The 15103-nt window shown below is 46.5% G+C and overlaps 1 protein-coding gene across 1 annotated transcript; it reads right to left on the minus strand.

Moving 5' to 3' along the window:
- Positions 1-874: 874 nt before the first annotated feature.
- B0H18DRAFT_1108583 (uncharacterized protein) lies at positions 875-5221 on the minus strand (the record flags this gene model as incomplete). Its single annotated transcript, XM_048032745.1, has 14 exons — positions 4825-5221; positions 4438-4737; positions 4272-4368; positions 4148-4225; positions 3900-4089; positions 3802-3841; positions 3591-3746; positions 3341-3539; positions 3043-3235; positions 2877-2992; positions 2473-2816; positions 2048-2426; positions 1663-1990; positions 875-1628 (listed from the first exon to the last, which is right to left on the minus strand). The coding sequence occupies exons 1-14, from the start codon at positions 4891-4893 to the stop codon at positions 875-877; spliced, it is 3243 nt and encodes a 1080-aa protein (XP_047886167.1). The 5' UTR covers positions 4894-5221.
- Between the last annotated feature and the right edge of the window lie 9882 nt (positions 5222-15103).

Below are 15103 nucleotides of genomic sequence, written 5' to 3' on the forward strand. Positions count from 1 at the left end.
TAGTTCATTTCCACAAGGAGTGAGTCGTCCAAAGGTATAGTCTTATTCACACAAGCTGAATGTGGTACAGAGTTAAGGGGATCATGCACTCCGGCCGGACCATCTCCTATGAGGATGAGGATTGGCCGGCCAGACTGTTACCAATGTAAATGTTTCTGTGGCAAGTGCAATGTGCATGCTGGTACAACATTTCAGTGTGACACCCAGACAGACAATAATCCAAAGTATGTCTTTCACAATATAATGCATATTCACCTTATCTTCATCCCCGAGTTCAGCTTCAAAGAATAAGACTATTCCTTTGGGAGACTTGCTTGTTGCATTGAAATGTGCTACTCTAGATTGTGGAACATTGTGGGGAAAGCATATTAGCTTCAGGAAGTGAACACAGTATGACATGTATACCCATACACCCTTGCCTTAACTCTGTACTACATTCAGCTTATGTGAATAAGACTGTTCCTTTGGAGGATTCACTCCCTATGGGTAAATGAACCATCAGAGGTTGTGAAACAGTGTTTTGAATGTACATTGTCTGCAGGAGTCAACATTGTTCAGCACGGTACCATACCTGTATACCCCTTATCTGTTGTCCTGCATTCAGCTTCAAAGAATAAGACTATTCCTGTTGGGGATATACTCTATGCATTTAAACAACACATCCTAGATAGTCAAACAGTGTGGGAAAAGAAAACTGGCTTCAGAAATTGATTAGCTTGCTGTGCAAAGAAGCCTGTGAGTAAATCTTGTTTTGCACATCCTGGCCTAACTAGACATCTTTGGTCACTAGGGAATTGATACTATAGTCTATCAATGAAGTACTACTAGTCAATACCAAATTTCCTTATATGGCAATCTGACAGCCCGGCTGTTTTCACCGAGCTTCGGCCAAATCTTCGGCCCGAGAAAATGCCCAACTCTTCGGCCCGAGGCAGTACTCAAATCTTCGGCCCGAGAAAATGGTCAACTTTTCGGCCCGAGTCGGTGAAGCAAAAGCTCGGCCGGCAAAATGTCTGGCTGCTTTGGCCGAGTTTTGGCTGTACCCTCGGCCCGAGACATTGTGTTTTCGGCCGGCAAAAAGTCCGGCCGGACCATTTGTAGTGGTAGGGCCTGAGGCCGGCCAGCTCGTTTGCAATGCTATATCTATTGACCGGCCGGACTGTTTGCAGCGTGGACTGCCTGGCCACTTTGAATTCTGCCTGCTCCGGCCGCAACGTTGGGAACGAGGGATGACTGGCCGGCATACCCTCCGGCCGGAGCATTGCAACGTTGGGTGAAAGAGGCCGGGTGGATCGTTGAGAAGTGGGGGGGGCAGCCGGGGTGTAGTCCGGCCGGAGCGTTGCAATGTCCGGTGAAAACAGGCCGGCCGCAACATTGAGGAGGGCGGCGGGGCTGGCATGCACTCTGGCCGGAGTGTTGCAACGTACCATGAAAACAGGCCGGGTGCATCATTGGGGACAGTATTCAGGGATGGCAAGGCTGGCCGCAACGTTGGAGACGAGGCAGAGCCGGCCGGCATGCACTCCGGCCGGACCACTGGCAACGTGCTGGCAATGACAATGTCTGCAACGTTGACCCAGACCCCTCCGGCTGGCGCCGGCCGCACCATTTCAGACGGCCAGATCTCACTCCGGGTTTACCGTTCGGAATGTCAAATCTTACTCAGTAGGCTCGAACGTGTGCAGTCGGCGGGCTTTGACATGACAACACTGAAGTTCCTCCTCTGCGTGAGTAATGCGGCGTGCCTGTTTCATTGCCTCACGGACCGCAGGTTCGGTCCAAGGCTTGGCGCAAATATTGTTGCGAGTATCCTGCAGCAGCTCGAACTCCTCGAGGAAGCTGTAATGCGAGACCCTCGACCAGTTGAGCGTAGGGCGCGGCGGATTGAGGGCAGAGGCAGCAGAGTTCAAGTTGTACTTCGCCACTGCATTCCGAATGGCCTTGCAATGAGTCTGCAGTGACTTTGCAATGTGAGTGCGCACGCGATATGCTGCCAACAAAGAGAATGACATCAATAACAGCATGCCCAAAGTCAAGATGCACGTACCTGTCCCCGGATTCAGCTTATGGAGCTCGAAGAGCCACTGGATCACAAGCCGTTGCAGGCTTTCCAGGGCTTGGCGATACTTCCGCTCCACTATATACTTCATTGTACTGTCGTACAGAGCGTCGCCAGCCTGCCATTGCCTACTGATACCCAGCTTTACCTCCATGGCTATGACCTCATGGTGGATGAGATCGTGACGCTCGCGTACAAGGTGCCGTTCTGACTCCAGGCGACACGTCTCGGCTGCCACGGCATAGTAGGCCTGAGTGCCCGAGCCATTCGAACCAGACGAGTTGTAGTCAGCAGGAACCGCGGCAAGCGAAATGAGAGGAGGCCCCTGCTGCCTGGCTCTCGAGAGCTCGGAGGTCTTGGAGCAGCTCTGCGTACGCAATCACATGTAAGTCGTCATCCCTTTCCTTTCCCACAGTGAGGAAGAACTGCCGCTCCTCTTCATACCACTTCTCCATGTCCTTGGCACTGAAATGGAACACTCGCTTTGTTTCGTCGAGGCCAATGGTGTCCGTGTCGATGATGTCAAGGGCCTGCTTGTAGTTGTTGTAGAGCATCGTGCTGAGGTTTGTGTACTTCCCTTTGTCCCACTGTCTAAAGAATTCCTCAATGAAGAGACGTCGGCGATATGCCGACGCGTATCGTGTGATTGGTGCGAGGTTGTTTGATGCACTGAAGACACGCTCAAGTGTCTCAAGGTCCTCGATCCCCATCTTGGGGATGACATTAGGATGGTTCTTGGCTACTCGCACAACTACGCCTGTCAATCCATGAAACACGTTCACGCAGAACCACGAGCCACTTCACATCCATTCAGCACCAAGCGAGCTGCGCCTCACGGTGCCCTCGAATGTGCACCCGATGTCATAGCCACATAGGATCTTCTCCTTGAAGACCTCGAGTATCTTCGCAGTCATCGCAAGCGGGTACTTTGCGCTGGCATTCTCGGTCAGCTTACGACAGAAGCATAGGTCCTGGCGACTTACAGTTCACCACTCCGTACCATGTCTATCAACCACAAGACGAAGCCATGTCGGCATGCGGTGGTGAAGATCCCGGTCTCGTCAAACATCGCCCATGACTTCTTCTTGTTGTCTGCCGCTGCTGCTTTCCAGTTGGTCGTGCAGAGGGAAACGTCAGTGACACCATCAGTAGGATCACCTTCCTCATCGGCACCGTCTGCAGCCATGGCAGTCGTGTCTGCATCGTCTGCTCACAGCACGACTTCCCCTGTGAGCGGGGCTGCATTCTCGGGTGCGGCTACCTCGGGTGCGGCTACCTCACTGGCCTCTGGTTGTGGCTGCTGAGGACGAATCTTGCCCGTGAATCGGTTGACGAAGGCGTCCGGGATGTAGTAGTTACTGTTGTGGAATACCCGCGCATCACCAACCTTCCGTGTGCTCAGGGCTGCGAGGCGTTTGAGGGAGTTGTTGCCGTCTACACAGAGCATGCGGCTCCATCGCATATTGGGCTCGTTGTCAAGCTGCACAGCATTGATCATCAACATTAAGTCTTGTATAACTATGCAACTCACCTTGTACCCGCAAGGCGGACATCCGTACAGCACACACCAGTTCGGAGAGTCCCGACCCACAGCTGCTTGCACCCGCTTATCAACTTCACGCATGATGGTCAAGTAGATCTCGAACACGTCAGCGATCTTGATGTGTATGCGGCGTTGGAAAGGTACCTGTAGTTCAAAGGAATTGTCAGTGTTACTGCACCGACGACGAGGCTGATCATACCTGATAATAACGACATAGTAGTTTTGTGAACACCTCGACGCTGAACGTAGGGTTAGCAATGGCTAAGCCGAGAGGCATGGAAGTCGTCGCCGACATACCTAGAGCCCGAAATATCCCGCAACGCATGGAGGAATGTGTCTCCACCCTTGTACTCGTCTTCCCAGTCGTCCTCTGCCTCAGCACCTACACCCGCCATTAGGTTCATGTCAACATCGGCACCGCTCTCATCGGGCGGTAGCTCTTCACCCCGGATTTCGGCCAGTGCACGATTGTCAGCGCCGCTCAACCCTCATAGTGAAAAGGAGGTCCGCAACCCCATGGAAACATGAGATGGAGGATCACATACCGGCTGTCAATGTTGCCCTCCTCTCCTCCGTCTCTCGCCTCTCCTGTCTGATCCCTTGTAGAGTGACAACGGTCCTGTCTTAAGCTGGATAGGGGGCAGAGGTAGAAGCTGCGCTGATCCTCACCCGTCGAGACAAGCCTTTGCAACGTGTTGGCGCCATCTTGCCAGCGAGTGAGCTTGGTGTAGTAGTGGACAACAAACAGACGAAGCGCCGCTGTGCACTGGCGGCGTGTGGTTCATGCTTATGTAATGGCTACCATTTTGCTAACAAGTGGGCATTCTCACCGTACGCAGTCGTGTTGTGTAGTCACAATAGAGTAGAACAATCCAGTATCAAAAGCGACAGTCAGATAGTGAAGGTTGATGGGAAATGTCGAGCTTGCTGTCGGCGGCGATGAGCACGCGTGATGGGGCGGCAAGCAGCAATGGGCGCGCTTCGGAAGGTGCCGTGGGGGGAGCGTGCCTTGGTGGTGGCGCCGGCGGAAGATGGCGTCCACGCGATCTACAGCGCCAAAGGGCCTTATCTCAGTGATCAGAGCAATACCGGGGGCCTTTACCTTACTAGGGAATCGTGAGCGGTATTGGCAGTGCTATTGGCAGTGTGTGGGTAAAGCGTGTTAATAGCTAAGTAAGCCTGCCATACCGGGGGGACAGACCAAGCTTATTAGCTAGGGTACACGTGCATCCCAGGTGTTCTGGTCCCACTGAAAATGAGTGTTCAACCCGGTACTGTCGAGAACACTCATTTCGACTGTTTACAACAGTAGTCTATAATCCAAAGACATAAACACTGAAAATCACTGCACATCAGTGGTGAGTAGTAGAAAGCCCTTTTATTAACATTGTCCCAATGGACAAGCTGTTGAAGTGAAAGAGGTTTAGAAGGGCTTGTTAGGCCAGTGGAAGTGAAGGACAGTAGAGTGGAGTGAACAGACCTATCCCAGAGGGAAGACTCTGATGCTAGGCAGGCAGAAGAGAGGAGAGATCGTTATCCATTAGGGGGGAATCACCCCAGTATATATACATGTCTGGGACTGATCACATGCTACATCAGTAAGCAGATCAGTAATCACTAAGTCCGAGTTTTAGAGAAATGAGTAAGCCTTAACTCCAGAGATAGGGATATGCATAAGCGTCCATGTGATCAAGGAATGTACTGGAAGGTCATGGAACATGCCGGAAGGGAGTGGAATGATCCAGAATAAGTCTGGAACAGTGTAGATCGGTCTGGAGCGAGTCACAAGATGAGTCCAGACAGAGTCCATCAAAAGAATGTATGTAATACTACATCGCAGAACACAAGTCCATATATGTACGTAACTGATAAGATAAGATAACACTGGAAAGTCGGAAGTTCAACACTCCCACTTGTTCAAGATGTCAAGTATCTCATCATGCCAACTGAAGACCTGAATTTCTCAATTCCACTGAATGGAACATTCTTGGTCAAGGCATCAGCAAGTTGGTCTTCACTTGCAACGTAGTAGATCTCCATTTCTCCACGTTCGTAGAACTCCCGAATATAGTGATAACAGATTTCTATATGCTTGGTGCGGCGATCCACAGCAGGGTTCACCGCAAGGAAAATGTTGCCTTGGTTGTCAAGACAAAGCGGAGTTGGATGAAACATATTACTTGCTGGGGAGAGGGCCATAGCTGGCAGTACGATCCCTTTGGTAGGATACATGTCAATTTATGAACAACTTCATGCTGCCCGCATCAGAAGTCATGCTTGGCAAGACTGCTAGTATATTGTCTATGCATAGAGTACTGACATATCTTCCACATTTTGCACTTCAGAGTAGCCTGCTAATTTATTAGGTTGTTGTCATATGAGGATCATAGCTTGCAATCATGAGCAACAGACATTATGGATCTGTTTCTTACTTGGTAAATTGCCAAGTTGCTTATCAATATGATCTGAATACTAATGAGCAGTGTTACTGATTTGTATTGATAGTAACATAGAGCAAATAGCTTGGGAATGTTGCAAAGAAGGAAGGAGAGCCTCTAGATCAACTAGAACCCAAGGAAGGGGAATCTGGGGGGTTGACTACAGTAACCACTACTCAGTTGGGACTTGCTGTCAGTGCTGTTGTACAAGTATTAGCCCTTGATCAGAGAAATTCTGATACCAAAGGATGTCTTTCAGTAGATTGTTTACAGTACTTCCCCAAGTCCAAACCAATCAACAGTGGAGGATGGAACCAATATACAGAGGAGAAGTATACCAGTAAGGAATTCTGAAAAAGGCCTGTCAAGAATTGATGTGTTATACAAGGAATACAACCAAAGGATGTGCAGTTTGCTCTCACCATAAGTGAACAGTTACCAGACACTGACCAGTAGTACAAAGCCATACTAAGGTATGTTACTGGATTGGAGCTCAGCTCCTGAGTCAATAGTAATGGGCTCATGTAGTACAATGTGAAGCAATGTATCACCATAGTAAGTGCCATCAAGACTGATAGAGTCATGGGCAGGATTGATCACTGATGAATTGAAGGTACACTGGCATAAGAGTACAGAAGCAAGTGGTAGATGAGATAAATGTTTGGACTTGCTCATAGGGATGCTCCTTTTGTGCATTTATGCACAGCCTTTTAGCTACATAAAATACTTCATAGAATCCTACAAAATAGTAGAAGACTCAGTACACCACTTTCCAAGGCCATTCAAGATGCACAATAAGCTCACAGGCTCATTGTAAGGCAAGGGTAGATGTGCCAAGAATTCTCACTGATCATCAAGGATGTGCTCTGTGATTCATGACACACCACTTGCATGTTGTCCTGAAACACTAGCACAGCCTTATGAACACTAGTCACTCATAGATTGCCTGCCAGCTGGGATAATATATCAATAGATAACATAGTCTGAGCTAATAGAACCCCAGTAATATCTTTCAAAGCATCTGGTCACAAGGGGTCTAAGGAGAGCACTAGAAACTTGGTAATAGTCCAGTCAGAACATACACCAATAGGTGCCACAAAGAATAACAATGTGGGAACAAAAGATCACTGAAATCTGGTCAGAAAGCATTGTGAACCCCAAATGAAGTCCATTAAAAGGATCTAGAATAAAGATAACAAAGCCCAGGAGTGATAACAATTCCTGCTGCCTACCCTATTCAAAGACCATATCTATGGAATTTCTTGTAGAAAAAGGGGTTTCAATGCCTTGTCCCTAACAACAGACTGCATACTAAGACTTGCATATGGGCCTTTCCTGGGTATTCTAGTAATGCCTACTATCAATGGTCATGCTCTCTGATCATAAGTCCAAGGATTTCTATATCTTCAGACATACTCCCAAGATAATCACCAGTGTCATTTTCTGGCTGACTGTTCATTATTTTGTGTGCACATACAATGTATGGTACTATATTTGGATTAGACAATATATTTTTCATGTTGACATTACTCCAGCGCAGATACTGCCCAGGATCAACTGCCAAATGGTGTACTGGTAGGCACACTGCCACATATTTCCAATGCTGTTCAAATATCACACATGTTCACACCTGGGTCTAAAGTGTTATATTTCCACTTTCCATATAACATGAAAGGACCCAACATGAGTAGCTGATATTTCATCATCACATGTAAAAGGAAACAGTTGCAGCAAATGAGAGTACTCCCAAAGTCATATTATTGACTAGAGATCCATAAAAGGACAGCCATATATTGGCTCAGAAGTCCATTGTAATATGCCCTCTTCACTGTTGCTTAGTAAGCAATGCAAGTCTGCATTATTTCCATGGCAACCATGACTTCTTCTGAGCCCAATCAGGAAGAAATCACAGCATACACTGCAATATGAGTGATAGTAGACATTGCACTAACAGACACCACTGTCAATACATTTTTTCCCATATGAACAAACCAAGAGCTGCCTATTCTATCTTCACATACCAAGGGCCATTGCATGAGAATAGGATGATGGTAGTGCATACAGACATTAGATATGCTCCAGGCAAAAATTATATGAGCAATTAACAACCAAGCATAGCACCATCATACTGTATAATTGGCACTGCTTCATATTGATACAATCAGTCAAAGACATGCTTATACTGGACTGGGACAATAGAGCTGCAGACATCAGGCTGTGAACTCTGCATGAGCACATCTGAGATGTACTGTCATGCATTGGCCTACAACAGTCAGCTGATTTTATCTCATTTCCTACCATTTATCTAGCATTGCAGAGACCATCAAAGCATTTGATCACCTATGTGTGGTGTCCCTACTTTATGACATTGCTAGCCTATAGACTTTCTAGCAACAGTAGTAGATGCACAACACAACTTGTACAATGTCTTTCTATCACTTTCTAGGATCAGTACTGTGTCATCAAGCTCTGCAAACCCATAATATTGATAGCTATGCCATTCACATGTGAGACAAAGCCAATATTATGAACATACTCAGCATTAACTGTGGCCTTTGTGCCACAGGTGTTCACCATTTTCTGCATATGCCATTGCCTGCCAAAGGGTTTAGACATGAGCCAATCAATACTTATAGCAAGCAGTACAAGGTGAGTGGAATCATACAGAATATTCCCTTGTTTTATCCGCATTTTCTGAGCCCAGACACAGCAGATAACTCGGACTTTCCATTTTGAGAAGGTCAGGTACCACATATGGCAGGTTTCATTCAGGTCTCATATAGCCACACAATCCATAGGCAGTTGGCAAGCATCACAGGAAACACAAACAAAGTGAAAGAACCAGTGTGTACAGAGGAATATGTATTTTATTTTGCTTTGTGAATGGTGGGTGCCATGTTTATATGAGTCCATGGGAAGGCATACTATGTACAGCCTCTCTGACATCATAGACATGACTGGGAATATTCCCAATTGTTTTTGATTTTTTGGGAGACCATAGCACAGTAAATACAGTGTCACTGATGAGCTTGTGGCTTGCATTCAAACTCAGCCCAATAACCTATTTTTACAGGGCCTATTGAAGAGTTGAACTGAACAGAATAGCCTGGGATCCTGTCTGGAGCTGCCAGTCCCTGAGAATTCCAGGTGATAATGGTGCTTACAAGATGGACCAAGACTCACTGACAGAGTGGCTTGTATCAGGCTATGCATGGGTCATTCTGCACTATCATATGTTTTCTCCCATATGACCTCAACAGTCAACCCAATACAAATCCATAGTACTATCAAATCTTTCTCTGATTTTCCTGCTATTTATCCAGTCCTGCAGAGGCCATGCATGGCCAACTTCCCAAATGGGCAGGGGACTAACCATATATGGCAGTTTTGTATGTTTGATATCCTCCACCTCACAGAGCCCATACATGTGGAACTGTCTTGTACTAGCATCATACACACACCAACATTTGCTTATATCCCCAGTATCACTTGCCAAGGTCAGTACTCTGTGAAAAAACAACAAGAACACCTCTAATCTGGGCACCCCTGTCAGTACTCAGGGGCATTCCATGGAGAAGCAATATTTTGGGATTTTTCCGCATTTAATGGGGTTCTAGTAAGAGCTCAGTTAGTGTGGCTTGAAGCCATCAAAAAACTCGGCATGAAGAGCTGAGATTGAAAGATTACTTTAAAAGGTAACATTTGTCAGCATTCCAGCCAATGGGAGTGCTCCAAAATCCCTTTTGAGTGACCGGAGTCGTCGACAGGCCGGAATTCCGGCCTGTCGACAACTCCGCTTCGGCAACGGGCGCTTAATCAAGCGCTTAGTAAGCGATGTAAGTGCATGCTGGTACTGGAGCACAATTCACTTGTTTTGGGGTCAAGAAAATGCGGATTAATCAGAACATATTCCAGGATATATGTGGAGCATCCCTGAGCATATTCACAAGTGGAGAAGATTCCCTATATAGTCATTCAGTGCTGAAACATCAAAACATGCATGTTATTACCATTTTTCCCCACCAATAGCTGTGCTGTGCAACTTCCAGACACATCCATGCATTGTAAACTATGCGCATATCTATACAGGTCATAGGCAATGTGTTTCAGAGACAACAAGCCATTCATATCTGCACAGTCACTTGTGATTCTCTAAATGTTGTCCTTTGTTCTTCATTCCTCCAATGTATGATTAACCCTTGAAATGATGGGCTATCAAATGAGTTTATCATCTCTATAACCTCTATAAGAGTTGATTAGATTTCAGTCAGTGTATCCCAGTCAAATGCCACATTCATGCATGTGTTTCTCTGTTTCCTGAATTTCAAACAACTGGGCAAGTCATACTAGTGATATATTGTGGGGGCCTCCATACAAGATGAATTGCCTTCATATACAAGGCAATACAGATGAGTCTGATTACACATAATATTCCCTGATTTTATCTGCATTTTCTGAGCCCAGACTGAGCAGGTTAAGAGAAATTACCATTTTAGGAAGGTCAGCTACCCTATTTAGCAGGTTTGAGATGTCAGAGAATCTGTGGGCAGCATATAGGCTTCAAAAGAGAGACTTTTGAGGTGAAAATGTATGCACTCATGTGCACAGAGGCATTTGCATGTTTTTTTGTTTTGTGAATTGTGCCATGACCAGTGAAGGTAATGGGCAAGTCACAGCAGCTATAGACTCTATGACATCATACCTATCACAGAGATTATTTTGGGAATTTTCCGCATTTTAGTGGGGCCACAGTCACCGGGGGCAAGACGCGTTGACCGGAGTTCGAACATTATACGGACATCTTCCGACTTATGACATATTTTCCCTCGATGTCATTCCTCAGGACATCACACGACCATGCGATGTTTCTTTAAGATGTTCGGAGAAAGGAACATCGCATGGACAGCACTTCTGTTTGCGTCTCGAACATGCCAAATGCGTATGTCATGTTCGGAGAGCAAACATTGTACTGTCACAGGGTATGCTAATAGTGTGACCTCGATTAGGACATGTGTAAACCAATCACAATGTTCGTATGCACAACATTGTGCCGACATACTATGACCATGAAGCATCATGTTATCATGTTCATGCACTGGACATTTCGAAGTTTTGGAGAGTGAACATTCCAAGGACATGTGTGATCATTGAAAGAACATGATTAAGAAGCAATGATCTACAATGTTATGACAGATGATGGCTTTCCGAACATTTGAAATGTTTGGCCTACGGACATGCACAGGAAATATATTATGGTCGCGCTATGTTCTCGTGATGTTCCGGGTACGAACATAGCACCTGTTTTTTTAATGTTCTGGTCAGGAACACGCGGAAACCATACCTTGGGACAATCCGATGTTATCTCTCCGAACATGACACGCGCATTCGTCATGTTTGAGCCACGAACAGAGGGGCTGTTGTTGTAATGTTTGGAGGCCAGAACATTACAGGGACATACCGTATGAGCTAGCTATGTCCTGAGGGATAACACCGTGGGAACATATGTCATAAGTCGGAGGATGTTCATAGAATGTTCGTACAACGACCACCGTGTCTTGCCCCCGGTGAGTACAGCAGGTACAGTGCCACTAAGGAGCCTGTGGCTGAGATTCAAACTCAGCTTGGCAGCCTGCCTGATTAGGGCAGAAAAGGGCTTGTTGCACCAATCAGAGCAGCTCGGCATCCCTCTCGTGCCGTTCGGAGGTGCAACCGTGCCAAATTTCCGCACGGTTGCACCTCCGAACGGCATCTGGGCGCTTGATGGGCGCTTAGTAAGCGATGTAAGTGCGGACTGTTACTGTGCTTAAGAGAGCTTGTTTAGACTCAGAAAAAAGCGGAAAATTGAGAAAATATTCAAAATGATCCAGGCAATGTGAGTGAAGCTGTCTATGGCATGAGTTTGACATCAAATCAGATAGCATTCTCAATAACCTGGTAAGATGGTTGCTGTGGCCCCAGTGAGCTTATATGAGCCTGCTACTTCACTCTTGGAACTGCTCATGTACTGGACAACCCTATAAGATGGTAGTGTAAGTACACATTCAGGTATGTATCCCTAGATTGTGTCTGTGAGCAAGACAAAGCCAGCAGTGGATGCATAATTACCATATGGAGTATGTGACCTTCCCAAAGAGGAATCATGCACAAACAGGGGCATGTAGGGCTCAGAAAAATGCAGAAAATCTAGGAAATATACAGACACATCAAAGACAAGTGTATGATTGCCTTGAGCTGCAATGGTTACCATTACATTGTATGCAAGGGCCATAATATGGCAAAAGATGCTCAGATTACCCATTATAGTCCTTGTTACCTGTATTATTGAAGCTACTGAGTAGTCCACAGTGTCTGAACTACACATATACATTGCAGTGTACATATAGACCATATTTGAGTCATAAACAAGCAGATTGAATCTGCAGAGGCACATGTGCATTTTTTTGCTTTGCATTTCCTGGGTTAGCCAGCCACTGTATGCACTCAGTAAAATTCCTGTATACTCTCTGAATGAAGGGCTATCAGATGAGCATACTATGTATACTATGATTTGTTACTGGCTGAGGCTATATAGGCCCTACAGTGTGTGAGTGCTTGGAGCAATGGCCCACCAAGCTGCCAGTCACATGATATGTTTACCAGTTTCCTTATTGGGGGAACTGCTAAGGCGTTTCAATGGGCCTCATATCCATAACTGAGCGCTTAGCCACTGCATTTGTTTGTATCTGTTGGTCCAAGTCGCGTCGTCTGGGAGTCTGAAATTTCAGACTCAGATAAGCAACCCATACTAACAGTTACTTATCTCTGCTTATTGGGGTGGCTGCAAGTCACGTGCACTGTGGGAACAAACTGCCATTCCGGAGGAATTGCTAAGGCGTTTCATGGTGGTCCATCATAAGAACGATACCTTCATACCTCAGGGATCGTAATCTCCCAGTTCTTCTCCAAAATGACGTAGCCACGCCATCTGACGACAGCAGTCAGAGCTGGCCTTATACTCTGCTTCAGTTGAAGACAAAGATACCGTCGGTTGACGTCTTGACACCCAAGAAACGACACAATTGGCCATAAGGAAAGTAAAGCCACTTGTAGAGTGCCTATCATCGCGATCTTCACCCCAGTCAGAGTCTGAATAGGCAATCAGACCAGAATTCGAGCCTCCGTCATAACAGAGAGCGAGTTCCTTAGTCCCTTGAAGATATCTTAGGACATAGTAGGCTAACCGCATATGCTCTTTGGATGGGTTTGAAGAATACTTTGCCAGACGTGTGACCGCGAAAGAAATGTCTGGACAAGTACCGAGCATAGCATACATGATGCTGCCAATAATGCTCTGGTAGCGGGTATGGAAAACCTCAGATGCTGTGTCTGGATTCTTCTCTAGGTCTGCTCCAGCGGGAAGAGGTGTCCGTGCAGGCTTGCAGTTGGACATCTGAAACCTCTCCAAAACTGACTCAATATAGTCTTCCTGATCAACGTAGATGAGACGTGTAGTACACTCTCGATGTATTCTAAGACCAAGGAATCGCTGAACAGCACCCAGATCTGTCATCTGATACTCTAAGGACAACTTCTGCTTGATGTTGTCGATAAACAATTTCGAGTCACCCATGATGAGCAAGTCGTCAACATACAATATGATTAGGCAGGTGTGTCCGTCAGAGTCCCGGGAGAAGACATAAATTCCAGCATCCGAATAAGTCCGTTTAAACCCTAAGTCTAGGAGAGACTTGTGGATCTTAGCATTCCATTGACAAGAAGCTTGCTTTAATCCATAAATTGCCTTCTTGAGAAGACAGACAAAGTTCTCCTTGCCAGGTACAACCCATCCTTCGGGTTGTTCCATGTAGATTTCCTCGTCAAGGTCACCGTTAAGGAATGCCGTCTTGACATCCATAGACTCTATCTCCCAATCTTCAAGGGCTGCATGTGCCAACAAGTAGCGTACAGATTCAAACCGTGCAACCAGAGAGAAAGTCTCAGTATAATCTTGACCCCATACTTGGGTAAATCCATTTGCGACAACACGTGCTTTATAGCGACCATCGTGCTTGATTGCATAAACCCAACGGCACTTGACAACCTTCCGGTTTTTAGGCCGTGGAACTAGAACCCAAGTCTTATTGTCCATGAGTGACTTGTACTCAGAACCTTCAGCAGCAAGCCATTTATCATGGGAAGACCATGGTTCGCTTCCGCCAGCATCCATATAAATTGAGCAGTTTCAGCCTCAGGTTGTTGACGGCCTTGACTATCAGTACGACGGTCAATACTTGCTGGTGGCTCGTCACCATAGGCATTGTCTCTATTCCTCTGAGGGTTCTGTCCAGCACCTTGACGGCGAGGACACTCATACTGAGGTTGCGGAGGAGCTACTGGATCAGGTTGCTGTTGCGGATTATCTCCCACTGGCTCCTGATGTTCTTCAGGTTCATGTTCCGGCGGGACAAGAACAGGGATAGGAATATCCTCAAAATCTAAATCCTCTGAGTTGGCATCCTCAGGAGGTTCATCAAACGGCTCATCCAGGGATTTCGGATTATTGCCTAAGTCCTTTCGTGCAGGAAATGTCTCTTCATCGAAGGTCACATCACGAGACACAACAATACTTCGAGTAGCCGGGTTCCAGAAACGATACCCTTTGGAACCAACTTCATAGCCTACAAAGATCATCTCAACAGCCTTCTTGTCGAGCTTCCCAGATCTCTGTTCTTTCTGCACATGCACAAATGCCTTGCACCCAAAAATCCTAAAGTATGAAATGTCCGGAATTGTGCCATTCCAGAGAGTAATGGGGCATTGCCAGTTAAGGCGTCGCATAGGTTGCCGATTATAAATATGAACCGCAGTGTCCACAGCCAATTGCCAAAAACCATGGCTTAGTCCAGCATGATGCAGCATAGACATAGCCTTCTCGACAATGGTCCGATTCCAGCTCTCCCATTCTGTTGAGGAGAGTACGGCATTGTGAACTGATGTTCAATACCAAATTTGCGCAAATGTTCGGTAAAAGCAGCAGACGTATATTCCCCCCCACGATCCGAGCGTACAGCCTTGATTTTTTCA

This window comes from Fomitopsis serialis, assembly GCF_022376445.1.
Source record: "Fomitopsis serialis strain Sig1Antser10 chromosome Unknown B0H18scaffold_178, whole genome shotgun sequence".
NCBI lineage: Eukaryota > Fungi > Basidiomycota > Agaricomycetes > Polyporales > Fomitopsidaceae > Fomitopsis > Fomitopsis serialis.